The sequence below is a fragment of the Dendrobates tinctorius genome, unplaced genomic scaffold (genome assembly GCF_039654945.1).
Source record: "Dendrobates tinctorius isolate UK_male_01 unplaced genomic scaffold, ASM3965494v1 ptg000075l, whole genome shotgun sequence".
Lineage (NCBI taxonomy): Eukaryota > Metazoa > Chordata > Amphibia > Anura > Dendrobatidae > Dendrobates > Dendrobates tinctorius.
In genome coordinates, this window is record NW_027361743.1 from 45,905,275 (window position 1) to 45,933,208 (window position 27,934).

Sequence of the window (27,934 nt, forward strand, 5' to 3'; positions counted from 1 at the left end):
CCACACATGGAGGCTTCTCTTGCACTCTGCTGAGCTGGTGATCACACATCCTGTTCTGTGTGGGGCGCAGTTCCTGCATGTGTCCGGCAGAGGGAGCAGTGCGGCGCAGGATGTGACCGGAGCTGTGTGTTTCCAGGCAGCAGCACACGTGCGGTGACTTCCTGTGAGCGGCGGCCGCCGTGTGTGTACATCCAGTGTAGCGCCTGCACACACATGTCCTCTGCTGACATATGTTGAAAGTGAAGAGATGGCTGCCGGATACAAGTGAGTGACCACCTGCCGCGATAGACGGGGAGTCTGTGCTGGGCACATAGGGCAGGGGTAGGCAGTGCAGCCCCCACAGGTCACACTGCTGCTGTACCAGCGATGCCTCATGGACCTGATGATGCCTCATGTAGACCTGTAATCACTGAGCCCACCTTACAGGTCACATGGACGGGTGTTGTAGCCGCAGTGACTTATATGCAGAAAATCCTCAGCGGATGCCATCTTTTATCTACATATGTCCCAGATTTCAGTGGCAGAAGCCGTCTTACAGCAGTATGGGGTGACAGAGGGGCCGCCGCTCCGGTTGTGCTTCTATGTGACACCTCACATCATACACAGTGCGCGCTGTGAGGACTCACAAGTCCGCAGACTTAAAGGGAACCTGTCACCTGAAAAAAATCCTATTAGCCTGCAGATGTGGGGTTAATGGTGTTCTGAACCTGCCCGGTGCCAGCACTTACAGCCCCGCTGTTGGTTAGAAATGAACTTTACTCCTCAGCATTCAGTCATAGGCTGTGACCGGCGCGGCGTCAGTCACCGCTCTGTGTATAGTGACAGCTGTAACCGCGGCCCCGGTCCTGACCGACCGACACCGGCTAAACATTGGGGCAGGTTGTCAGTCAGTGCCGGGGCCGCGGTCACACCCGCACTATGCACTGATTGGTGACTGAAGCCGACCACTGCCGGGAGGCATAAAGCAGCCTCAGGACACTATTAATCTGCAGCGCTTTTTCACGTAACAGGATCCCTTTAAGGACCAGTTTTTATTTTTTTTTTTTTTGCCCTCTTTAATTTTTTGGGGGGCATCAAGTTGTAGTTTTGATGAAACCATTTTGCAGTAATACAATGTTTTGATTGCTTTTTATTATTATCTACAATGGAGCAGGTGTAAAACGGATGCGGATTCCGCACAAAGAAGTGACATGCTGCGGTTTGAAAACCGCAGCAAATCCGTGCAGAAAAATCCGCACCGTGTGCACTGCGGTTTTTGTTTTCCATTGATTATACTGGTACTGTACACCGCAGCAGAATCCGCAGGGCCAAAACCCAGGGCTGTGGAGTCGGTAAGCCAAACCTGCGAGTCCGACTCCTCAATTTCCCTTTCACCGACTCCAACTCCCACTTATATTGCTTATATTTAAGTGAAAAATGTATTGTACAATGTGAACATCAGACATTTAATCATTTCTATGATCCAATAATCAAGATATTTAGATAGAACATAATATATATTTATTGGAATACAACTTTAGAACACAAAAAACTGTAATAAATTGTAAACATGTAATACACTGTATAGTATCGATTACATACATACAGTACAGACCAAAGTTTGGACACACCTTCTCATTCAAAGAGTTTTCTTTTTTTTCATGACTATGAGAATTGTAGATTAACTCTGAAGGCATCAAAAGTATGAATGACCACATGTGGAATTATATAATTAAAGTGTGAAACAGCTGAAAATATGTCTTATATTCTAGGTTCTTCAAAGTAGCCACCTTTTGCTTTGATTACTGCTGTGCGCACTCTTGGCAGAGCAATGCCTGTCCTGGGCGTCCTTTTGGGCAGCTATGAGGTGTACCTGACTGGTGCTAATAAGGAGTGTTAGTCTGTGTGCTACCCGTTTTTCATTCTTTTTGGTACAGATACGATATGGATAAATGGATGGAGCAGATTTCTAATCTGCTTTTGCTATTGAAAACATTATCTATGAGCGCAAAAACCTTTCAGGTGATGCAGTTTTTTAAAAAGCTGATCTGCTTTTGCAACTGAAAAACGTATCCTCAAAAAATGCAGGAAAAACGCTGTGTGTGAATGTAGCCTTAGATCAGGAATAGAACAGCCATTTATAGGACATTTCATAACTTTCCCAAATTCCTATGAAAAAATATTCAGCACATCCTGCATTGAACTACTGTACCCAATTTATTACATATTTTAGGAGTCGGACCATTTTATACCGACTCCGACTCCACCAAAATGAGCACCGACTCCAACTCCACAGCCCTGCCAAAACCGCTGCGGATCCGCAGCAGAAACCACAGTGTGTGCACACACCCTTAGAGGGAAAGGGAGGTGATCCGAACTAACCTAAATTCTGCCATTTCACCCCCCCCCGTTTTGACATTCACCCTATGGATAAACATTCATATTGCCATTTACAAACGTGTAATTGTTTTAATGTTTTATTATTTTCTATTGAAGAAAAAGGATGATTTAAGACTTTTTTTTTTTTATATACCGGTATATCTATATTTTTTAAAAATATTTTTAATGTTTTTTTTACGTTTTTAATTACTCTTCTTAGTTGATTTTCTCCTGTGATTGTTTGATCACTTATACAATACACTGCCCTACTATAGTATTGTGAAATGGCCGATTCCCTATGAAGCCCAGCCACAGGCTGCACTTCACAGGGGCCTAAGTTGGCAGTCACTGTGGCCCCCGGCTGCCATGGCAGTTCATCGGCACCCTGCGATTGTGTTAAATAGGGAAAGGGCAATGGTCGTCAATAGTGAAGGCCACCACGTGGAAGCTTTTCACGTTCTGTGTGACCCTTGGCAGCGGCATGTAAAAGGTTAACCTCTTGTGATCTGAGGGGGTACTAATAGTTTCAGTTCTATTAGGGGGGCTTTGAGCCTGATCCATATAACAGTGACACCAGTCACCAAAAAAGCTAAGGGTAGACCAGGTTCATACAGCGCTTACTTGTGTTTTCATCGGGAGCAAACCGCTGCCAGACATCTCTGGCAGTGATTTATCTCCCATGAGAGAAAACATTGGGCCAATACCGCCATCAGGAAAAACATACACATTAGTCAGTCCACCTGCCTGTTTGTGCCCTTCCGCCTGTATTTTATACGCTTAGAATGTTAATTCAGCATTAATCAGCTCAGTCATGATGTATTAAAGAAATGTTACCCAAATTTAAATATTTTGCAGTACAAATGATATAGATTATTAAATAGATATCAGACCTGATGAGACTGGTGTATTCACTTTGAAAATCCATGTCAAAAAATCAGATTAATCCTTTTTGAGCTTTTCGCCTTATTGCCTAAACTCCACGTTCACTTTAATATACGCCCATTTTAGCATAGGTTTTTCAAAGTAAGTGCACCCATCTCACTGGGTCCAAGGTTTTAATGTTGAATGCAGCTTATATTGTGAATTCTGGTGCCAGATCCGCGTTGTTGCTGCGTATTCCTCAGCGGTGTACGCTGTCCGGCAGGGATGTACATGTCATTTCTAATCTACTCTCGTTTTTGTTGCCTCCAACAGAACAGTGGAGCCATTAGAATATTACAGGAAGTTTCTAGTAAGTAAAACGCGTTTTTGTTACTTATATAGCGCCGGCATATTCCACAGCGCAGTACAGATACTGCCACCACTTCTGGCCCTGACCCATAAGGGGCTCTATGCAGAGACGGGGGGAATATAGCACTTCCAGGCAGATGATGTCCTTGGTCGGACCCCAGCGCTACGGGGTTGCAGTGCGACCACAGTGGCGGAGCTTGAGGGCAGCATGAGGTAGGGATTAAAACACTGATTTCAGCGACGTGTCACTTATCAAGCTGTGTGCTGTTGTTTACTTACACTGAAGGATTTATCACCTGGTGATTATCATTACCTGGACTACAGCGGCACGCGCATGCTAGTCTGACTCCGCCCCTCCTGTGATAAGCAGCTCACTGAGAACTGCTACATCACGCTGAGCCATCACAACGGCTGCTGAATGCAGTAAACTAAGTGATACATGGCTGGAATCAGGGTCTCTGTCCCTACGTTACGCTGCTCTCAGACGAAGTAGCAAAAACCTGCTGAAGGATTCCGTTTACTACCAAGGGTGGTTTGCATGTTAATGACCGGGCCAATTTTTACAATTCTGACCACTGTCCCTTTATGAGGTAATAACTCAGGAACGCTTCAATGGATCTAGGCGATTCTGAGACCGTTTTCTCGTGACATATTTTACTTCACTTTAGTATTAAAATTTATTCGCTATAACTTGCTTTTATTTATGAAAAAAACGGAAATATGGTGAAAATTTTGCAATTTTCAAACTGAGTTTTTATGCCCTTAAACCAGAGAGTTATGTGACACAAAATGGTAACTAATTAACATTTCCCACATGTCTACTTTACATCAGCACAATTTTGGAAACAACATTTTTTTTCGTTAGGACGTTATAAGGGTTAAAAGTTGACCAGCAATTTCCCATTTTTACAACAAAATTTCCAAAACCATTTTTTTTAAGGGACCACCTCACATTTGAAGTCACTTTGAGGGGTCTATATGGCAGAAAATACCCAAAAGTGACACCATTCTAAAAACTGCACCCCTCAAGCTACTCAAAACTACATTCAAGAAGATTATTAACCCTTCAGGCACTTCACAGGAGCAGAAGCAACATGGAAGGAAAAAATTAACATTTAACTTTTTAGTCACAAAAATGATCTGTTAGCAACAATTTTTTTATTTTCCCAAGGGTAACAGGAGCATTTGGACCACAAAAGTTGTTGTCCAATTTGTCCTGAGTACGCTGATACCCTATATGTGGGGGGGGGACCACTGTTTGGGCGCACAGCAGGGCTCGGAAGGGAAGCAGCGCCGTTTGACTTTTTCAACCTAAAATTGGCTGGAATTGAGATCGGACGCCATGTTGCGTTTGACCAGCCCCCGATGTGCCCAAACAGTGGAAACCCCCCACAAGTGACCCCATTTGGGAAACTAGACCCCCAAGGAACTTATCTAGTTGTGTGGTGAGCACTTTGAACCCCCTAGGGCTTCACAGGAGTTTATAACGCCCGGGCGTGAAAATAAAAAACATATTTTTTCCACAAACATGATCGTTTAGTCCCCAATTTTTTATTCTCCCAAAGGTATCAGAAGAAATTGGACCCCAAAAGTTGTTGTCCAATTTGTCCTGAGTACGCTGATACCTGATATGTGGGAGGGGGACCACTGTTTGGGCGCACAGCAGGGCTCGGAAGGAAGCAGCGCCGTTTGACTTTTTCAACCTAAAATTGTCTGGAATTGAGATCGGGCGCCATGTTGTGTTTGACGAGACCCCGATGTGCCCAAACAGTGGAACCCCCCCCCCCCCCACAAGTGACCCCATTTTGGAAACTAGACCCCCTAAGGAACTTATCTAGATGTGTGGTGAGCACTTTGAACCCCCTAGGGCTTCACAGGAGTTTATAACGCCCAGGTGTGAAAACAAAAAATCCTATTTTGTGCCCACAAAAATGATCGTTTAGTTCCCAATTTTTATTTTTCCCAAGGGTAACAGGAGAAATTGGACCCCAAAAGTTGTCCAGTTAGTCCTGAGTACGCTGGTACCCCATGTGTGGGAGAAATCTACTGTTTGGGCACACAACGGGGCTCAGAAGGGAAGAAGTGACGCTTTGGAATACAGAGTTTGATGGAATGGTCTGTGAGCGTCATGTTCCGTTTGCAGAGCCCCTGATGTGGTTAAACAGTAGAAACCCCCCACAAGTGACCTCATTTTGGAAGCTAGACCCCCTAAGGAACTTATCTAGATATGTGGTGAGAACTCTGAACCCCCCAGTGTTTCACTAAAGTTTATACTGCCCAGACGTGAAAATAAAAAATCCTATTTTGTGCCCACAAAAATGATCGTTTAGTCCCCAATTTTTAATTTTCCCAAGGGTAACAGGAGAAATTGGACCCAAAAGTTGTTGTCCAATTTGTCCTGAGTACGCTGGTCCCTATATGTGGGAAAAAACTGTTTAGGCACACGTCGGAGATCGGAAGGGAGTGACGCTTTGGAATGCAGAGTTAGATGGAATGGTCTGCGTGCGTTGTTTTCCATTTGCAGAGCTCCTGATGTGCCTAAGGCCTCTTTCACACTTCAGTTTTTTTGCATCAGTCATAATCCGCCAAAAGGACGTATGGCGGATCCGTTGTAGTACTGATGACAACGGATGCCACCTGTCCGTTTTTTTTGACGGATCCGACAAATGAAGAATTTTAAAGGAATCCGCCAGAGAAAAAAACGTTGCAAGCTCCGTTTTGAAATCTTTGAGGATGGTGACGGACAGCAACTTTTGGCGGATCCGCAAAAAAAACGGATGCAACGGACGGCAATCCGTCACAATCCGCCAATAATGGAAGTCAATGGGGAAAAAAACGGATCCTCAAAAAAAAAATTGCGGATCCGTTTTTTTTCAAAACCTGGCGGATTGTGACTGATTGTAAAAAACTGAAGTGTGAAAGAGGCCTAAACAGTAAAAAAATAACAAAAAACCCACAAGTGACATTGTTTTGGAAACTAGACCCCCAAGGAACTTATCTAGATGTGCCCCAGCTAATCTAATGTTTCCGTTAAAGTAATTTAGTAGTGCATTGAGGTGTGGTACAATCTGAAGCAATCCTTCATACACAGGCCAGGTTTTTCGGGGCAGGTGTCACATTGATAAATGGTGTCCTTGCGTATTCCGTTTTTGTAACACACTCTGCACCTTTTTTGCGATTTACCTCTTTTTGCAGTTTGCGGGACCTCCCCCGGGAAATGCTGACCTGGTACAATACGAGCACCTTCAGTTCCCGAAGTACTGGGGCCCGCACCTTCCAGAGTGCCAAACATCAGGGCCTTAACCACTAGCTCCTGGAACTCAAGGTACGACGTATCGGTGTGGTGTGCACATTGTGACAGCAGGAATGCGTTGAGCATTGCCAATTGGACGATGTGCACGGCCAGCTTTTTGTACCACACCTTGGCCTTTCTCAAAGCATTGTACGGTTGGAGGAGTTGATCGGAGCGATCAACGCCCCCCCCATGTTTTTATTGTACCCCAGCACACATTCAGGTTTGCTGACCTGTGCAGAGGTACCCCGTACAGTGCTGAGGGCGCTGCCATCACCGTATATGGTTGTCAAGAGATGGACATCCCTCTTGTCCTTGTACTTGACCACCAGCAGGTGGTCGCTACATTGGGCCCTGCTCTCACCTTTTCTGAGCATCTGCCCAAGTAGCGTCTTTGGGAGGCCTCTCTGATTTTTGCGGACAGTACCGCAAGCTGCGGTACCTCGTGCGGAGAGGGATTTGTAGAGTGGGACGCTGGTATAAAAGTTATTAGTGTAGAGGTGATAACTTTTATCCAGCAGTGGGTGCACCAAATCCCACACAATGTTCCCACTCACTCCCAGGACAGGACACTCAGGGGGTTCAATCCTGGTGTCCTTTCCTTCGTACACTCTAAACCTGTGGGTGTACCCTGAGGTACTCTCACACAGCTTATAGAGTTTGATTCCGTACCTGGCCCTCTTAAAATACTTGGCAGGTATTGACGGAATCCGAGCCTACCCTTAAAATGGACCAAGGACTTAGCCACGCAGATGTCCCTTTGTGGCACGTACACTTCAGCAAACTTTTTGTTGAAGTGTTCGATGACCGGCCGAACTTTGAACAGACGGTCAAAGTTGGGGTCATCTCGTGCGGGACACTGTGCGTTATCGTTATAATGCAGGAATTTGTGGATGGCCTGAAAACGCGTCCGGACCATGACCATTCGGAACACTGGAGTGTTGTATAAAATATCAACACTCCAATAATGCGGAATTTCAGGCTTCTTCAGGATCCCCATATGGAGAACCAGGCCCCAAAACTGCGTTCACAGGAGACCAGTTAGAATATGATGAACGCGGGTTTTGTTCCAAAAATTGCCGAGCGTACAAGTTAGTTTGCTCCACCATGAGGTTAACAAAATCCTCAGAGAAAAAGACTTTGAAAAAGTCAATTTCTGTGAGGCCGGTGGTGTCAAACTTGATTTCTGATTCTGCCACAAAATCAGGTATCAGTGGCTCGTAATTTTCGGGGGGCGAGGTCCACACAGGGTCTGCTGAATCAGCTGCGGGCATGGTGGGCGCTGCCTCATCTTCTGTCCTGGAGCGTCTGCGTGGCGGTTCCGCAGGACCCGAGGGGGAAGAGGATGAAGAATCCGAAAAATAAAGAAAAGTGGATCTTCTCCTTCGCTATCAGTGTCGGAGGCAAGTAAAGCATATGCCTCCTCTATTGAATAGCACTGCTGGGAGGAACGTGATGGGCGGGACATTTTTTTGTGTAAGTATGGTGCTTGGGTGTACTTTATTTATAACTGTGTATGTGTGGGGGGGGAGCTAGTGATTGGTGCACACTATTCTGTAAGAAAAAGCTAAAAGGAAATGGGGAGAAAAATACCTGTGAAAAAGTCTAAAACAGCAGGCTCTAGATAAGATAAGTGAACAGCGTCACTTATCAAAATTTAGTGGCTGCTGGATGTGTGCACAGGGGTGGTGCAAAGGGGGGGGGGAGGTGAAAAAGAAAATGGAAAACAGCCGGCACGAGCTTTGATAAGTGAATTGCGTCACTTATCAAAATTCGGCGGCTGGTAAATGTGCACACAGAAACAGCGCAAAGGGGGGTAAAAAGAGAGGGCTGGGGGGATTGGGGTGGATAAATAGAGATCGGGCAGGGATCAACAGTTAGGGCTGTAGTTGGGTGGCACAAAAAGGGGTGAAAAAAATGAAAAACGACAGGTACAAGCTCTGATAAGTGATGCGTGTCACTTATCAAAGTTTTGCAGCTGCGGGATGTGTGTGCGGAGGTGGCACAAAGGTGGCTGAGTGGAAAAAAGCGGGCACGAGTGTTGATTGGTGAACTGCCTCACCAATCAAGGCTCGGCGGCTGCGAACGGAGGCGGCGCAAAAGGTGGGAATGGAGGGGGGTAAAAGGGGGGGGTGGATGTGGGGAATGAAGATAGATTGGGGGGTGAAGATAGATTGGGCAGGGGATCGGGGATCAGTTAGCACTTACAGTTGTAGTGTTCTTTCTTCTCTCTTCTTTCTTCTGCAGGGATTGTGATGCTACAAGTTGTGGCACCACAATACCCAGCACAGCAGCTCTTGCTGCATCTGACCTCTCTGTAGGAATCCTCAGCTAAGAGTGAGGACCCCTGCAGAGATGTCAGACAGGTCAGAGGCAGGTCAGGGACAGGTCACAGAGTGGTCACATCGCTGCTGTGACTTGTCATTGGTGGGATCGAATGATTACATTGATCCACCAATCCCTGCTCTGCCTGGTGACCATGGCAACTGCCTAGGATCGGAGCTCACAGCTCCGATTCCTAGGCAGGTCATGGCCAGGTCACCAGCAGGGCACAGAGTGGTCACAGCGTGACAGCAGATGTGCCCTGTGGTTGGCGCGATCGCCGATCTAATCGATCGCGCCAACCACTTCCTGCTGGGCCTGTCCTAGGCTCCGGCCTAGGATCGGTGCTATTACAGCACCGATACGGGCAGGGCACAGCGGCGATATTCCGCAGCTGTGCACTGCGATTGGCGCGATTGCGCCAATCCGGGGGCTGTTCGCCGGTGCCTGGCGTTGCCAGGCACTGGTCCTAGGATCGGGTTCATCGGTACTCGATCCTAGCCTAGGACCTCGTTGTTTCAGCCATTCTGATTGGCTGAAACAATGAGAAGTGCTGCGATTGGCTCACAGCGCACAGAGGGGTGGGCCCGGGATGCCGAGGCCATCTACCCTGAGGCCATTATTTCCGACTGCCATCTCTCCCTTCACCCGTGTCTGCCCGGTTACATCTCTATGAAGCCCAGACTCTCCGAACATAAAAGTAAATTATTAATTTTCCAATACGTTGCAGCACTGCGGGATCGCGGTCTATTGTGTAGGCGGTCACAGGTGCAACCTTCTTTAGGAGACTAATAAAGAGTCAATGGTATTGCAAACTAAGTGTAATAGATGTCTGAAAATGAAAACTCCAAAATATGAACGTTTAACTTGCCCCCTTTTTCCGAAAAGCAGTAAAACCTCCCTTGTAGTACCATCGCTTACATTTTACTCCAGATTTATAAAATGGAAAAGTGTTTGTCCCATATGGTAAAGGCCCCATATTATAGGAAAAACCTTTCTGAAATGCGACAATCCCTTTAAAGAGTTTAAGGTTCTCTACTAATATAAAGGTAAATCTTAATGGGCCCGGGGCGGGGTATAGTGATCTCTCTGATCGGTGTCACTCTTCTACACTGTGTACTGCGCCCGCCAATGGTCCATCTGCATCAGCATCTGGCGGTGGGAGTCTGATGACCGCTGCAGCCAATCAGCGGACACTGGTCGGCTGCAGTTCCCACATCCATTCCCACTGCTAATACTAGTAGGATCTTTGCAGATTCCTTATCCTCGGGGTCAGAATCTCCTTGCTGTTTATGGCAGCCCGTGTACAGACCGGCTGATAATGAGGAGGTCCGGAGTTTGCTCGATCAGAGCCTAAACCTACGTAAGAGTGTGAGAAATGTTCTGTATTACAGAAGCAGAATTGTCGGCCGGACGGACGGGATGTGAGCGAATTTAGGACAACCACAATAAATGTTGGTGAGTTGTGTGGCGTTTTTTGGTAGGTTGTAATGTGGCAGACAAGTTGGGGGTGCAAAAGCGGATCTAATGTCACCGTTCCTGCTCTTACTACATGATTGGAGCGCTCCTATGGAGTATTGCTAAACGTCCTAAAAAATGGGGAAACCGTATTGGATGGCATACTTGCTGACCAGCAGCTGCAGCGGGCAAATCACTGGCAGCCGGACACAGAGACTGGCAAAACGACAGGTTTTTTGTTTTTTTTTTACCACGTCATCAGTAATGTCTCATATACACGTATCCTAAGAGTATGTTGGATATCTCGATGGCAGAAGCTGCTTAGATAATGCACAATTCTGAATCTGACTTTTCAGCTTACTGGCATAAATATCCTGGCGTCCATAATGAAAGGGCCTTGTGACAAGTGATTTCATTTTTTTATTTTTTAGTAGCTTTTCTCACAGCAGTGTGTTTTAACTTGGTGGAATGACGACCGATGCCAAGGACTCCATGGACAGCTCCCTTCTCTTCACCCACTGTCGGTGCCGTCTCATGGACTTGTCGTCTAATAATTCGGATCAACCGGTCTCTTTAAAAACGTAGAGACATATTTGATTTTGATCCGAGTGTCAGATCAAAATTGTCCAATCAAATCTATGGGTGCTGGAAAAAATCGGACTGTTCTCAGATGCCATCAGAACAGAGAAGGTGGAGACTTTTTTTTATTTTATTTTGCTCCATGTACGACAAGAACTGATGACTCTCAGACCACATGAAAGAAAGGCTCGAGCAGAGCCGGGCCGCATCACCTTATATGAAACTTCCTTCTTTTCAATAAAAATTCCTGCAAAAGTTCTGTGAAAAGCGAGCAACAAACTTAAACTTTTAAGAACTGGCGCACGATGTGTAAGTTACGAAGGTTGAAAAAGAGACTCCGGTTCAAAAAGATGGATCTTTCTCCACCGGTTCTACATTCTCTATCGCTATGTCATTCATAACCCGCAATGCTATTTGTTGTGAAGTTATTCATCTTCTGGTTGCATCTCCGTAGCCATGCAATGTTCATGCCACCATGAGCTTCAACTCCATGAACTTGAAGGCTTAATCCATAAGTTCCCAGCATTATCTTGGAAATTGCCAGAGTCAAATTGTTGATTGGGATCTGTCATATCATAGATGAAGAATTCAGCCCGCTCAATTATTTGTAATATTCATGTGAAGCCTCTGTGGTCACCGCAGCGTTAGTACTTTGTGTCCTGTGTAATTTACGGTTTATTCCTGGGCTGATATATTTCATCTTATTACAGGCTCCATTACCACAGCAGACGGATCAGCTCTGGTGAAGCTTGGGAACTGCACAGTAATATGCGGCATTAAAGCGGTAAGTCCTGTGAAGTGTGGAGAAGGGAGTGTTCCCTCCTCGGGGACCTGCTCGAGTTGTCAGGATGTGTAATCTGCCGCATTATTCTCACTGTTCCTCTTCACAAGTTACTTTCCTAAGTTCTTCATAAACTCTATGAACTCACTGGATATTATTTGTTTTTCATTTTAGGAATTTACCAGCCCCACAACAGATGCTCCCAATAAAGGATATATTGGTCAGTGAATGTTCTTCTTGACCATTGATTTTTGTAGAAAATTGAAAATGTGCATCAGCATATTGACTATAATGAGTGCCTGGGCTCACAAAACACACACACACACACACACACACACACACACACACACTCACTATACATATATACACACACCCCTTTACATTTTTCAATCTTTTTTTCATTGCAGCCATTTGGCAAATTCCAAAACGTTAATTTTCTCTCATTAATGTACACTCTGCACCCCGTCTTGACTGAAAAAAAACAGAAATGTAGACATTTTTGCAAATTAATAAAAAAGAAAAACTGAAATAGAACATGGTCATAAGTATTCAGACCTTTTGCTCAGAAACTCCTATTTAATCACATTCTGTCCATTTCCTTGTGATCCTCCTTCAGATGGTTCTACTCCTTCATTGGAGTCCAGCTGTGTTTAATTAAACTGATAGGACTTGATTTGTAAAGGCACACACCTGTCTATATAAGACCTCACAGCTCACAGTGCATGTCAGACCAAATGAGAATCATGAGGTCAAAGGAACTGGCCAAGGAGCTTAGAGACAGAATTGTGGCAAAGCACACATCCTGCCAAGGTTGCAAAAGAATTTCTGCAGTACTCAAGGTTCCTAAGAGCACAGTGGCCTCCATAATCCTTAAATGAAGAAGTTTGGGACCACCAGAAGTCTTCCTAGAGCTGGACGTCCAACTAATGAGCAATCGTGGAGAAGAGACTTGGTGAGAGGTAAAGAAGAACCCAAAGATCACTGTGGCTGAGCTCCACAGATGTAGTAGGGAGATGGGAGAAAGTTCCACAAAGTCAACTATCACTGCAGCCCTCCACAAGTTGTGTCTTTATGGCAGAGTGGCCCAACAGAAGGCTCTCCTCAGTGCCTGACATATGAAAGCCCGCATAGAGTTTGCTAAAAAACATGATGGACTCCCAGACTATGAAAAATAAGATTCTCTGGTCTGATGAGATGAAGATAGAACTTTGTGGTGATAATGCTAAGAGGTATGTGGAGAAAACCAGGCACTGCTCATCACCTGCCCAATACAATCCCAACAGTGAAACGTGGTGGCAGAATCATGCTATGGGGGTGTTTTTCAGCTGCAGGGGCAGGATGAGTGGTTGCAATTGAAAGAAACATGAATGCGGCCTAGTACAGAGATATGCTGGATGAAAACCTCTTCCAGAGAGCTCTGGACCTCAGACTTGGCCGAAGGTTCACCTTCCAACAAGACAATGATCCTAAGCACACAGCTGAAATAACAAAGGAGTGGCTTCAGAACAACTCTGTGACCATTCTTGACTGGCCCAGCCAGAGCCCTGACCTAAACCCAATTGAGCATCTCTGGAGAGACCTGAAAATGGCTGTCCACCAACGTTCACCATCCAACCTGACGGAACTGGAGAGGATCTGCAAGGAAGAATGGCAGAGGATCCCCAAATCCAGGTGTGAAAAACTTGTTGCATCATTCCCAAGAAGACTCATGGCTGTACTAGCTCAAGAGGCTGCTTTAACTCAATACTGAGCAAAGGGTCTGAAAACTTATGACCATGTGATATTTCAGTTTTTCTTTTTTAATAAATTTGCAAAAAATTCTACATTTCTGTTTTTTTTCCAGTCAAGATGGGGTGCAGACTGCAGAGTGTACATTAATGAGAAAAAATGAACTTTTTTGAATTTACCAAATGGCTGCAATGAAAAATTTAGAGGGGTCTGAATACTTTCAGTACCCACTGTATGTGTGTGTATATATATGTATGTGTGTGTGTGTGTGTGTATGTATATATATATATATATATATATATATATATATATATATATATATATATATATTTATTTATTTTTTTCACAATGCATAGACAGCTTAACAGTATATACAGTACACATCTATTCACCTTCAGTACACATAACACACACATATACATATAATACAGATATTACAACCTTTTGTTTAGAGCTGTCACATCTCAGAAGAGTGGTGGAGAGGTCCGCAGAGGACAGAGCCCCGGGTTGGCATTGGTCCATTGAGCAGAAAATCACAGTATTTTCGTTTACACTACAGATAGGAATTGTAATGTACAACACTTAACTAATAACAGTAACTGACATATTAAAGGGATCCTGTCACCTGACAAAATGCTATTACTTGCAGATATGTGCAGGTTAATAGCGTTGTGAACCTGCCCGACACTGGCACTTAGACCCCCCGGTTTCAGTCACAGCACTGTGCATACTGTAACTGTGCTCCTGGCACTGACTGACAGCCGGCCGTAATGCTGATCCTGCTATCGGTCGGTATTGGGGGCCCGGTGATTGAACCCACCTGGTGCCGCCCCCTGTGACTGAAACCGGAACACTGCCGGGAAGAATACAGATCATTTCCTCCCGGCAACGTGGGTCTAAGTGCAGGCGCCGGGAAGGTTAATAACGCTATTGACCTGCATATTAACCCCTTGTCTGCAGGTTGATGGCGTTTTTCAGGTGACAGGTTCCCTTTAACACACCGTTATCTTATTAAAGTGTGTTCTGTGCCATGTTTTCAAAGGCATTATACTTTGATGGGAAGTTGCAGATACTGATCTATACCAGGTTATACTTGGCATTTCTTACTACCACATTACTGGACCAAAAGTGGCAAAAAACCTTGTATGAATCATTTGCAGCGTGACCTGAAAGCCTAGACCCACCTACCCGATTCTGCTGATTAATTTGATATATTCATCATGGGTCCTAACTTTCGATGACCCGTTCATGTTTTCTTAGGTGACAGTATCAGCAGTTAGTTCCATTCGTTGCTTTTAATGAAACCAGTAATCGGAGTTTAGGGATTCAGGTGTCGTTTAGAAATCAAGTAACAAACCAATAACATCCGCTCTAATCTTATTGAAATATCAGATGAGAAGCTAATATTTCTCTGCGATGTAATGAAGCAATTCTACATTGGACCTGAGGATTCTGAAGCTTTTATTCAGACTTACACAATCCTATTTTTAGTACCTAATGTGGATCTCACACCGCTGTGTTCCTCACGGTTTCGCCCCGGACCGCCAGGAGAGGAGGCACAGGTCGCCAGTCAGTTCATAGCAGACGTCATCGAAACGTAAGACTGAATTCAGACTAGAATGTGACATGAACCTTATAAGTGGTCTTATAAGTGGTGGCAGATCTGTGAATTACCTACATGGCAGAGATATGGCGATAGATTCACCATCAATTTATATGTTTAGTTCACAGGTTATACAGAAAGAAGACCTGTGCATTGAAAGTGGCAAGGTGTGGATTTTTGTTTTTTAATATTGATTTATGCAACACAAAAACTAGAAGGAAATGAAAACAATCTTGCCCTCGTCGTTTGTCAGATGGCAGGCTTTCTTGTACACTCCTGAAGCATAAAACAGAGAACACATGGGTTAAAACCACATCTTGTCACATAAAAAAATAAGTCCTTTCTGAAATCTGTTTCCGGAAGAGTATTAACCCCTTTTTGACCTTGCGATTTTCTGTTTTTGCACTCTTTTTTTTTCCCTCTTCTTCCTTCCAGACCCATAACTTTTTTCTCCATCAATATTGCCTGTATGAAGGCTTGCTTTTTGGGGGGACGAGTTGTACTTTTGAATTACACCATTGATTTTACCATATAGTGTGCGGGAAAACAGGACGAAAAATCCAAATGCGGTGAAATTGCAATAAAGTGCAATCCCACAATTGTTTTTTGGATTTTTAATCACCGTGTTCGCTATATGGTAGGAATGACCTGCCATTATGATTTCCCAGGTCAGTATGAGCACGCAGATACCAAACTTGTATAGGTTTATTTAAGTGGTAAAAAAAAATTCAGAAATATGTACCATATTTTTCGGACTATAAGATGCACCCCAAATTTTGAGGTGGAAAATAGCAGAAAAAAGATTTTTATAAGATGGGGGTCTGTCTTATTGTCTGAATTTAAGGTATCTTACTTGAGGGCCGGCGGTGGTAGAGCCGGGGTCACAGGGGGCATGGTCCCTTCCTCAGGAAGTCGGTGGCGGCAGTCCCGAGGTGGTCTGGTGACGGTGGTAAGGAAGAGTTTCTCGGCAGCCATCTTCTTGAGGCCGCGCAGAGTGAGATCTCTGCGGCCCTCGACTTCAGGAAAATGGCCGCTGAGATCTTAGTCTGCACACGCGTGGCCTCCGGTAGCCATTTTCCTGAAGCCGAGGGCCGCCGAGATCTTAATCTGCGCATGCTCCGCCTCTGGTGGCCCACCGCTTCAGGAAAATGGCCACAGGTTAACCGGCGCACTTGGTTCTGCTCGCCGTGGACACTCCACATTTCTGCCGCCGGCATCCTGAGGAAGGGACCCTACTAGGGTGCGCTCCTCACCACTGACGCAGAGCCTCAGCATCACACCTTTGCCGTGGCCGGATCCGCTGCTACACCACTGCTGCAACCCCCTGGTAGGCCTGTGTTCGGACTATAAGATGCACCCTCCATTTTCCTCCCAAATTTTTTGGGGACAAAGTGCGTCTTAGAGTCTGAAAAATACGGTAATTTTTTTCCCCTTATTTGGCCACTTTCCTAAACTTGTAATGTTTTAATTTTTCGGGATCTGGGGCTGGGTGAGGGCTTATTACTTTGTGGCTTGAGCTGACATTTTTATTGATAATTTTTGGGGGTAAATACGATGTTTTGATCCCTTCTTATTGCATTTTATTGCAATATTGCGGCTGCTAAAAAAAAATGTAATTCTAGTGGTTTGTTGTTTTTTTTTCTCATTACGCCGTTTACCAATTGGATTCATTTTTTTTATATTTTGATAGCACTGACATTTCTGAACTCAGTGATGCCAAATATGGGAATTATTTTTTTTATTGTCTTATTTTCAGTGGGGCAAAAGGAGGATGATGTGAACCTGTGTTGTGTATGTGGTTTTTTTTTTTTATTCACACTTTTTACTGACTTCAATAGTCCCCTTAGGAGACTTGAGGCCGCAATCGTAAGATCCCTAGTGATATACATAGCAGAAATCATAATTTTCTATGAACACTGGTCACACGCTGGTGTTCACAGATTTACAGTGACAGGCATGGGGGTCGTAAGCAGACCCCCAGCTGTCTTGACAACCCATCGGCACCCTGTGATCACATGGGTGATGGGTGAGATTAATGACTTGCTTCTGGCCAGCGCGTGTTAAATCCCGCTGTCATTGAACAGTTAACAGCCGAGGGCGGAGCACCGGTCCACCTACGGCTGTTAAAGGTTCTTCATGGCTGATTAAATGAGCCATCTCGTGCGGAGAAAGATGCGGCCTAGGCTTGCAAACCCACATAAAAGGAAGGGACACGACCTTTGACGTAAATGTACGTCGGATGTCGTTGAGGGTTAAAGTTATGACTCAGAAGATGGCTATGCAAAACGAATACATTTTTAAAATTTTATTTATTTATTTTTTCAGTGTGTGTGGCGTGAGAGGCTTCTGATTCATTAAGTGGCAAATGCTTTTTTATGAAAATGAAACGTCTGATGAGTGGCATGTGTCTTCATTACAAATCTTACCGCAGTCCCTGCTGGAGTAAGATTAGTGGCGTAGTGAACGACGCTGCTCATCAGGAGTTTGACAAGCGTTGGTCACTGCGCCACCGTCCAAGCTCCGCATACGTTGTCAGAGCTGGGGAAAAATGCCAAAAGTTGCTACATTTTTGTTCTCTTTCATGTTGCGCCAAAATTTAGTGACTTTCCAAAGCTTTTCACTTCAGAATTCTGGCATAGAAGAAATAAGAACTGTAAAACATAAAATCTCAAAACAACATATTGCAGAATTGGTGTTTTTTTTTTTTTTTTTTCCTATTTCTTTACATAAAGAATTAATAAAGGTTTGTTATTGGGTTGTGTGAATCCCGGACGTGGTGCCACTGACCAACACAACTTTTTCTGAAAAACATAAGACCTCATATAGCTACTTCAAGAAAAAAATAATGTTATAGCTCCCAGAATGTGTCTGGTCTGATCCTTAAACTCTGTCCCATGAACAAAGTTCATTTTAATCAGTAGGTCATGGAATAAAAATAAGTTGGATGTGTTTACAAAGAAAAAAAAATGTTCCTCTGCTGAGATAATCATATAAATGTGCCCCTTCTTTGTACTGTGTAATGGGCTGGCTGTGTCTGACCGTACAGCTTACATGTCAAACTGGCCCGTGGGCCAAATTTGGCCCGCAGGTTGATTTATATTTGTAATGCTGGACCTGCATTCTGTATGAAGGACTGTGTGAAGCCCATTATACTATATGGAGGACTGTGAGGCCCATTATACTATATGGAGGACAGTGTGGGGCCTATTATACTATATGGAGGACTGTGTGGGGCCTATTATACTATATGGAGGACTGTGTGGGGCCTATTATACTATATGGAGGACTGTGAGGCCCATTATACTATATGGAGGACAGTGTGGGGCTTATTATGCTATATGGAGGACTGTGTGGGGCTCATTATACTATATGGAGGACTGTGTGGGGCTCATTATACTATCTGGAGGACTGTGTGGGGCCCATTATACTATATGGAGGACAGTGTGGGGCCTATTATACTATATGGAGGACTGTGTGGGGCCTATTATACTATATGGAGGACAGTGTGGGGCTTATTATGCTATATGGAGGACTGTGTGGGGCTCATTATACTATATGGAGGACTGTGTGGGGCTCATTATACTATCTGGAGGACTGTGTGGGGCCCATTATACTATATGGAGGACAGTGTGGGGCCTATTATACTATATGGAGGACTGTGTGGGGCCTATTATACTATATGGAGGACTGTGTGGGGCTCATTATACTATATGGAGGACTGTGTGGGGCCCATTATACTATATGGAGGACTGTGTGGGGCTCATTATACTATATGGAGGACTGTGTGGGGCCCATTATACTATATGGAGGACAGTGTGGGGCCCATTATACTATATGGAGGACAGTGTGGGGCCCATTATACTATATGGAGGACAGTGTGGGGCCCATTATGCTATATGGAGGACTGTGTGGGGCCCATTATGCTATATGGAGGACTGTGTGGGGCCCATTATGCTATATGGAGGACTGTGTGGGGCCCATTATGCTATATGGAGGACTGTGTGGGGCCCATTATGCTATATGGAGGACTGTGTGGGGCCCATTATGCTATATGGAGGACTGTGTGGGGCCCATTATACTATATGGAGGACTGTGTGGGGCCCATTATACTATATGGAGGACTCTGTGGGGCCCACTGTACTGTATGGAGGACTGTGTGGGGCCAACTCTATTGTATGGAGGACTATGTGGGGCCCACTATAGTGTGTGGAGGACCCACTGTATTGTATGGAGGACTGTGTGGGGCCCACTATACTGTATGGAGTGATGTTGAAAAAGTTACTCAATTATAGACATTTTTTAAAAACTGTCAAGGTTATATTGTCCCTCTTTGTATTTAGGTTTGACATCCCTGCCGTACAGGGTACAGGGACGTGGTCTGATCATGCCACAGCTCCTGGGCAGGGGAGGAAGCAAAAGAGAATATACTGATAGCGCCGCATGGGATCGAGGTAAAGTATGTTTTTTAACAGACCTGGAAATGTTTTACCTCTCAGAAAACAGCAGCGGAGATCCCATGCTGTCCTGTCTGTATACTCTTTTGCTTCCTCCCCTGCCCAGGAGCTGTGGTATGATCAGGTGTTCCTGTACGGTCAGACTCAGACATTACACAGTACACAGCAGGGGCACAGTTATAAGATTATCTCAGCACAGGGACATTTTATATAACATATCCAATTGTGGAAATTATTATTATTATTCCAAGATCTATTGATTAAAATGTACTTTTGTTTATGGGAAAACAACTTCTCCCACACAAAACTTGTCCTCTTATAATCAAGTGAATGAATAAAAAAAATTATAGTTTGTGAAATGCAGAGGCAAAAAAAATAAATAGTTGATTTCCAGTGACTTGGTTATTGTGGGTTTGCCCTTTGGACCGAGCGTCTTTGCCTCACACTTATTTTTTATGACTTGTAGACCTAATATGTCGGCTATTTTGCCGAACGCACAAGTTGCTTTTATGGTGTTCTAATGAAGACTGATTTATATAGTACGTTTGATTCCATGGTGCTGTACATGAGGAGGGGTTACATAGAAAGTACAGAGGAAGAGGACCCTGCCCTTCAGGGCTTACTGTCTAGAGGGTAATGGGCAAAGGAGACAGTAGGTCGGGATTTGCGGCAGCTCCGGTGGTGGTGAGGTGGCAGCGTGGTCATTGCTGGCTGGAAGAGATGGGTTTTCAATGAGTCGCGGCACAGAATTCCAGATGATAGGGGACACTCGGGAGAAGTCTCGGAGGCGATTGAGTTAGGAACGTATCAGTGTGGAGGAGAGAGGGAGGTCTTGGGAGGACCGGAGGTTGCGTGTTGGGAGATTAGTTCGGAGATATACAGAGGAGACAGATTACCTTCTCTCTGTCAGAACTTGTATGTAATGATGCTTTGCAGACAAGCAGAATGACTGACATTGCAGCTTCACTTATAACATTGGTTGTATATTTTCTTTTTTGTAGCTGGCATGGGTTTTGTATTGTGATCTCATCTGTTTGGATTATGACGGGAACCTCCTTGACGCCTGTGTATGTGCATTGGTAGCTGCCTTAAGAAATGGTAAGTTATCAATTACAATTTTAATGTAAGGCCATCTCCATTTTACAGTTTACCTAAAAGCAGAATAACTGTAAATCGTCTTGTGTAAATACGCGTTAGGCGACCTAATCGTTCTTGCCGGCGTAGTAATCATCGTTATTGGCAGGAGATGTGCTGCAAACAGCCCGATGCTGAATTGGCACTGACTTGACAATCCTTCTGCCACCATCAAGCCAGTAAACCAGCACTGATCGACTTGTACGTAGTCCATCAGCTCATCTGAATGCGCCTTTACAGTTTTTCTGTACCCTCGCTTGTTCAGTGTCTGTATCGAGCTTGTGCTGGTGATTTGGTTGTGGGTTTAGGAAGGTGTAGTATTCACCAGGTATTATACTTTATAGAAAACTGCTAATCCTCTGATGACACCCACCTCTGGATCAGGGATTCACATAACCTGCCACATGGGGCCAGAGGACCCTCTTTGTTCTAATGTATGGTGGTCCCAGTAATGGAACCAGACAATTAGACGCACAACCTGTGCATTTTGCCATAAATGCCTCAGATGGGAATATCCCTTTAAAAGACTACTCTGGGCTAAACTGAAAATCTAGAGCTGGGCGTGAAGGGGGCAGTGCATGAGAAAGATTTAGAGGGACCCCTTGCAGGCGTGTACTAGGCACAGGAACAGTTTTGTTTGGACTCCTCATAAGTTGCTTAAACTAGAGCTTATACGGAAGCTCTGTGCTCCCCATTATAGCGTCAGATATACAGCGGCCCACTGGCCGCTCTGTGCTCCCCATTAGTGCCAGATATACAGCGGCCCACTGCTACTCACCGGTCCTGGCTTCTGCGTTTCGTACTGCTTCTCCTTCCCTAATTTCGACTGTACGTTTTTACCACCACCAGAGGAGGGCGCTCACATGTACCTTCTCAGATCTGCTGCTTTAGTAGAAAAAAATCTCTAAATGTCACCTGCTGCAGACGCAGTCAGGACGGACCCTTATTATGAGCTGTCTGGACAGACACATTATGTAAGAGCAATTGTTGTATTTGCCTTTTTTTTTTTTTTTTTTATAGGAGATCTGCATAGCTTGGAAAATGCCACAAGGAGATTTGTTCTAGTCACTTTTTTTAAAAAAGCATTTTATCACCTATCCGGCTGAAACTTTTCCCAGAGGTTTACAGTGCAGCACGTTATTTGATTTCTTCTGAAACACAGCGGGTTATTCCAGAAGATCACTTTTTATGTGACTCTTCCCGGCCTGCTCAGGGCATTCTTCACACCTTAGTCATGTAGAAAGTAGTCGAGTTTAGACATAATAAACGCTATTCCTGCTCGCTGACTGTCGTCGCTCTCTCCTCGCACAGTACAATTGCCAGCTGTTAAAATAAGTGAAGACACGGGTCTGGCGCAAGTCCAGTTATCATCCAAGAGTCCCCTGACGATCCTGAAACATCCGGTGTCCACAACGTTTGCCGTATTTGATGAGTAAGTATCTTGTGCGACCGAACCTCAACTGCAAAGTTTCCATACCTCTGAATGTCCGTCTGGAGAAACATCGGGTCTCTGTCCACATTCCTGCCATGGCTGCCCTGACTATGCTCTCGTGATGGATCCAAGCAGTCACAAATACACTCCATTGATCTAACAGGGGCCTTTAACATTTTGGTGCTACATTATTAGCCCTGCAGACTAGCATTAACTTAGATGTAAAAAGAAACAGAAAAGCCCTATGTGACCCTATCCTCTTTGATTTTGGAAGGTTAGGAGCAGGAAAGGTGTTCAGATATTACATACATCATTCACATGACCGCTGCAACCAATCACTGACCTCAGCAATGACTTGGATGTAAAGCAGGGGACTACTGAAGTCATTGATTGTAAGATCGCGTGAATGGCGCATGTCACACTATTGCTGCAGGGCTAGTCAGGGCTAGGGAGTATTGAATGGGTGTGTATAGGTAGTTTTATTTTTCCACATGTCCAACTTCTTGCCCATATTATTTTGTAAGCTACAATTTTTAGATGACCTTTGGTGTGTAAGGCACCATGACCAATCGGCGCCATCTATATGTTCTTTGTACAAGCTCTGGCAGCGGCTAGATGCTATTAAACGGAGCTGAACAGCACAGCTCTCTATACACTATGCAGCTCCCACTGTTAAGTGCAGATCAGCTCATAGTCTGCAGCACTCGGCAGCGGCTGCTACACAATGTATAGAGCTGTGCTGTTCAGCTCCATTCATTGTTTACATCCAGTCGCTGCTGGAGCCAGTACCAATTGGTGGGGATGTTGGGTCCCGATCCATTGATTTCCATATTGATGACCTAGCATAAGGAAAGATCATCAATTTTTATAAGCCTGGACAAACCCTTTAAGAAACTGTAAAGAACCCGTGTTAAGGTGTGTTTCCATATTATTAATTTGTTGCATGGGTTTGTGTGTGTGGTAGTTGACAGCGTATTACAATTTACAGCACTAAGATTGTACAAGGCTTCTGGAAAGAAAAATCTTCTGCATAAATGAACCTGCAGTGTGGATTTATGCTGCGGATTTTCACTGCAATGCAAAGGGTGAAACCCTGCAACAGCCCCTCAATGAAGTCTGCAACAAAACATGTACAATTTACAATGGATTTTCTGCTTCCCATTACATTGCCGTGTAGTTTAACAGCAGGTTGACGGCTGACGAGACTCTAGATAGTCCAATCTGGTAAAGATCCTGCCTGCCGAGGTTACTAAGGTGTTAATGAGCTGCACCAAGCTACGTGAGCCACGTATCAGGGGCCCGAGAGCCACATGTGGCTCTCCATCTACAGGGTGGTGTCCCCTGCTATAGACCAACCTGGACTTATTTCTTTCATTTATAGTATTTACATAATTGTGGACCCAACTGGTGAAGAAGAACGTTTCGCCACAGGACTTCTGACTGTTGTGACAGATGAGGATGGAAAGTTATGTACTATTCGAAAACCAGGTAATATGAGGACACCTTTAAAAAAAAAAAAAAAAACCACTATAAAAGTGCACAGGTGACAATGACAGAGGTTGTTTGGCCTTACGCTACAAGTCTGCAGTCACTTTGATCCTAACATTCTATGACACAGGAACGTGACCACAAGTGTGTTACTTGTATTCATGCGGTCACGTGCCGACTAGGCGAGCGCGGCCTCACTCATCATAAGTATATTGAGGGAGGCCGTATACAGACTAGTTGGAATGTGGCCTGAAGAATGCAAATCACATACTTGCAGTCACATGACCGGACACTAGAGAATCCTCACAGTGTGTGCAATGTGAGAATTCACATTAGCAGTCACTTAGTGATTGTGTAACATGCTGCCGGGCTGTAGCCGTGGGCAAGGTACTCTTCGTCCACACAATGGCACGCTACGTGAAAATGGGGGTCCTGGCTGGGTGTGCGTGGTTGTAATGCTGCTGTGGACACCTTCAGCTCTGCCACAATTTGCGGCACCAGACCCCTTTAAACCTACGATGAGGAAACCAGACAGGTTTGTAAAAACACACAAAAAATACTTGTGTACAGAGGGAAGGGGGAAATCGGCTTACTGTTTTCTTCTGCACAATGCAGAGGCACATTGTTGATGGTCATGGAGGCGGCACAATACTTGTGGTGAACGTTACACATGAACAACAGGACAAATTGGGTAGCGCCATGTTCCTGGGACAGGACCACACCACACAGGTCACCTGCACTCTTATGAAAGTGTAAGGGACGTCACACTAGCTACCACCTCACTGATGTGGCCCAGCCTGGCGGCCCCTGCCTTCCTTCTCAGCTGATCTCCAGGTCTGGCTACCACTAGCAAGACAGCTCATAAATGCTTCATTTAGAAAAGGTGCAGCGTTGTGGGGAGTAGTGATGAGCGAGTATATTTGTTGCTCAGGTCTCCCCCGAGTATTTTGACGTGCTCGGAGATTTAGTTTTCGTTGTCTTATCTGCATGATTTGCGACTTGTAGACAGGCTGAATACATGTGGGAATTCCCTAATAAACAGGCATTCCACACATGTATTCAAGCTGTCTAGCAGTCGCAAATTATGCAGCTGAGACTACAAAAGCTAAACCTCCGAGCACGCCAAAATACTCGATCACCCGAGCATGCTCGGGAAACCCCAAGCAACGAGTATACTCGCTTATCACTAGTGGGGAGTCCAGAAATGCACAGAAGGGAAAGTGTGAAGGGAATCAGCAACCGACCCCCCTGCCGGGTATCGCTGATCTCGCTCCATCGTCCTGGGCCGTTTTTTGATCGCTGGTCTCCCGCTGGCCAGCACGCATCGCTGCGTGTGGCAGCGAGAGACAAGCGATCAGCAACGCTGGTTTCCAATGTAAACATCGGGTATTAAGAGCCGCGCCGCTCTTAGATACCCGATGTTTACATTGGAAACCAGCTTGCTCGCTGGTCCTGATCACTGGAGGGGCTGTCTAACGATGTCCCAGCGATCCCATCCATGTCAGATTGTTATGTGTAACGTGGCCTTAGGCTATGTGCACATGCTGCGGATTCACCCGCGGATTTGTATCTGTGGATCCGCAGGTAAAATGACCTGCGGTTTTCCCCTGGACAAGATCGCCTGATTTAACACCGCTGGATTTTTTCCTTTGGGGCCATTTGAAGGGTCGGAGGCACAGTAAGAAGCCACGGACATTACAGGTGTTCTGAGAGAACATACAGCCAGAAATTCAGGCTATGACCCCAGACATCCTGCAGCAAACACTCAACAATCCTGACCTGTATGGATGCGAACAGTGGACATTTTCAACACATGCTTTAAATATCAGTTTCTCATGAATCAAGGAATGTAAAGTCCAAGTTTTAGTAAGATACACTCTTTTAGAAGTTACAGCAATTTTTTTCTGGTAAAGTAGCAAGTGAATCGCCCTGTATTTTTAATGAAGCTAAAAATAAGTGTGACTTTTATATATATTTTGGTGCCGGATTGCAACTTTTTCCCTGTTCACTGGTGGATACCAGTCCTGAAGATGAGTATCGATCCAATATCAGAATTTTATTACAGCTCTTTTCTAAGATGTTGTGCTTTGCTGATGGTTTCTTTCTTTCTATGTATCATACGGGCAATGAGGGACATTTAGAAACAGTGTTGGCGTTGCGTTTGCCTTTAGGTCAGGTTCACACAGGCCAAAAAAAAAAAAGTGTTACCCATTCTGTAGTTTCAAGCAAGTTGGTCAATGAAAGCAGCAACATGACTAAGGCCGGGTTCAGACGGCAAAGATTCACGAGCCATGTACGGACCACCTGGGCCTGATCGATCGGGAGTCTTTTCACCAAAACTAGGTTGATAAGCATATACGAGACGGTTGGTTCAGGTTGGGAGATCTGTGTCCAGTCCCGGCATTGTGGTCCAAACATGGCTCGTGAAATATTGCTTTCTGAACCTGGCCTTAGTCATGCTGCTGCTTGTACCATTGTTTTTTTTTATATCTTCATAAAGAAATAGCCCCTCCATCCACATGGCTGCACTAGGTAAGACATTATTAGTTGTCTTGTGATTAGTGGATCCTAAGTTACCAGCCATTGGTACTGCTGTAGTCCTGGCATGTTGACCCTACATTTGGGGTATTGGCCCAATATCATCCACCATGTCCTCTCTGCTCAGGCGGGAGCTCCCTTTCTGCGGACAAGCTTCAGGAGTGCATCAGTCGGGCGGTCTCCAGACATAAAGAAGTGCAAGCTCTGCTGGATGAAATTCTGCTCAGCACCAAGACACAGTAAAGAAACCTCTTGTTTTTCATTAATGACCATGTAAAAAGTTGTATTTGTTAGAGACGGACACATTTTGTAGTAAATAAAGCAATCCCTCTGCTACGTGCATGGCCTCTTCTATACATTCATTATGGCAACGTGGGACGCCACAGTCCTTTTACTGCATCTAATACTTCTAATCCTCCTCGGCTGTAAAGTATCTACGGTCACATTCATAATGCAATGTTCATCTTTCCATAAACTTTTTTTTTTCTTCTAAAATTCCAACATTTACAATATTAAAAACACATTTAAAATTCTTGTAGAAAAGGCAATTTGTGGCTGATGAGTCCATTCAGTGTCGTGGATTGGGTAGTGGTAGACAGGAGAGGCCGAGGTCCAGGCCGGTTTGTCGGGCGCGTCCTCTTCACTTATTTTTTGGTCTGCTGTCTGAATGAGGCCGAGGGTGCGCTGGAGCTTGTGCTGCCGCCGTAGCCATTTGGTGCATTTGACGTTGCAAGAATTGCAACTGTGAACATTTCAATGGTGGGGGGAAAAAAAAAGACAATAGTTAAAAAAAAAAAAAAAAAATTACATAGACATTTTCTTTTGCAAACAAAGAATGTGGATGCGATACACAACAGGGAATGAGCAGTCATGCAGCAGCAGTGGGACCAAAGCAAGTCATGTTGAGGACACAGGGTCAGGCACTAAACCTGTTAGAGGCGCAGTACACACTGGTCATGTAGCCCAATTATCAGTCTAATCACCCCTTATCAGCAACTTTCCAATTTGCCTCTTCTGTTTAATGTAAAGTTTGTTGAGAAGTTTTTTTTTTTATTAAAAATGTCATCCCATTTAGCTTCTACAGCCTTTTATGTATCACAATATATAGTGTATAGCACATTGTAGACCGTATCATCACTGTCCCCATTGGGGCTCACAATCTACATTCCCTTTCTGTATGTCTTTAGAGAGTAGGAGGAAACCCACACAAACACTGAATTAACAACTTCATTACAGATATGGTCTTTGGTGGGATTTGAAATCCAGGACCCCTGTGCTGCAGAGAAAATGCTAACCACCAAGCTCATCTGACCATCTGTAATGCTTCTCTTTCCCTTCTGAGATTCATTGATCACCATGGATGTGGTCATAAATAAGTGCATGAATTGAGTGTTGCAGATCCAGCCATAAAGTTTAGCTCACTTAGTGAGTTACAGTATTCCCATATCATATATTAAAGGGAATCTGCTCCCAGATTATTTTTTGCAATGTAAGCTGAGAGTAGTATGATGTAGGGGTAGAGACCCTAATTCTGCAA

At 44.7% G+C, this 27,934-nt stretch overlaps 2 protein-coding genes across 10 annotated transcripts in view; one reads left to right on the plus strand and one right to left on the minus strand.

Moving 5' to 3' along the window:
* EXOSC8 (exosome component 8) lies at nucleotides 1–26,733 on the plus strand. 2 transcript variants are annotated; one of them, XM_073583253.1, is made up of 11 exons: nucleotides 1–264; nucleotides 3,553–3,589; nucleotides 10,597–10,660; nucleotides 11,950–12,023; nucleotides 12,195–12,240; nucleotides 15,240–15,345; nucleotides 15,473–15,518; nucleotides 20,807–20,903; nucleotides 22,251–22,371; nucleotides 23,753–23,859; nucleotides 25,444–25,940. In XM_073583253.1, exons 1-11 carry the CDS (start codon nucleotides 248–250, stop codon nucleotides 25,482–25,484), a joined length of 756 nt encoding a protein of 251 aa, XP_073439354.1. In that variant the 5' UTR covers nucleotides 1–247; the 3' UTR covers nucleotides 25,485–25,940. The 2 variants fall into 2 exon arrangements, with proteins under 2 accessions (XP_073439354.1, XP_073439353.1); XM_073583252.1 differs by lacking the exon at nucleotides 25,444–25,940 and adding an exon at nucleotides 26,525–26,733 and having other exon boundaries at nucleotides 7–264.
* The window catches only part of SUPT20H (SPT20 homolog, SAGA complex component), a 107,912-nt gene continuing 106,627 nt past the window's right edge, over nucleotides 26,650–27,934 (minus strand). For all 8 annotated transcript variants that reach the window (XM_073583246.1, XM_073583243.1, XM_073583244.1 and 5 more), the window contains one exon: nucleotides 26,650–27,139. In XM_073583246.1, the coding sequence (XP_073439347.1) occupies nucleotides 27,042–27,139 (98 nt within the window). In that variant the 3' untranslated portion in view covers nucleotides 26,650–27,041. The remainder of the gene's footprint in view (nucleotides 27,140–27,934) is intronic.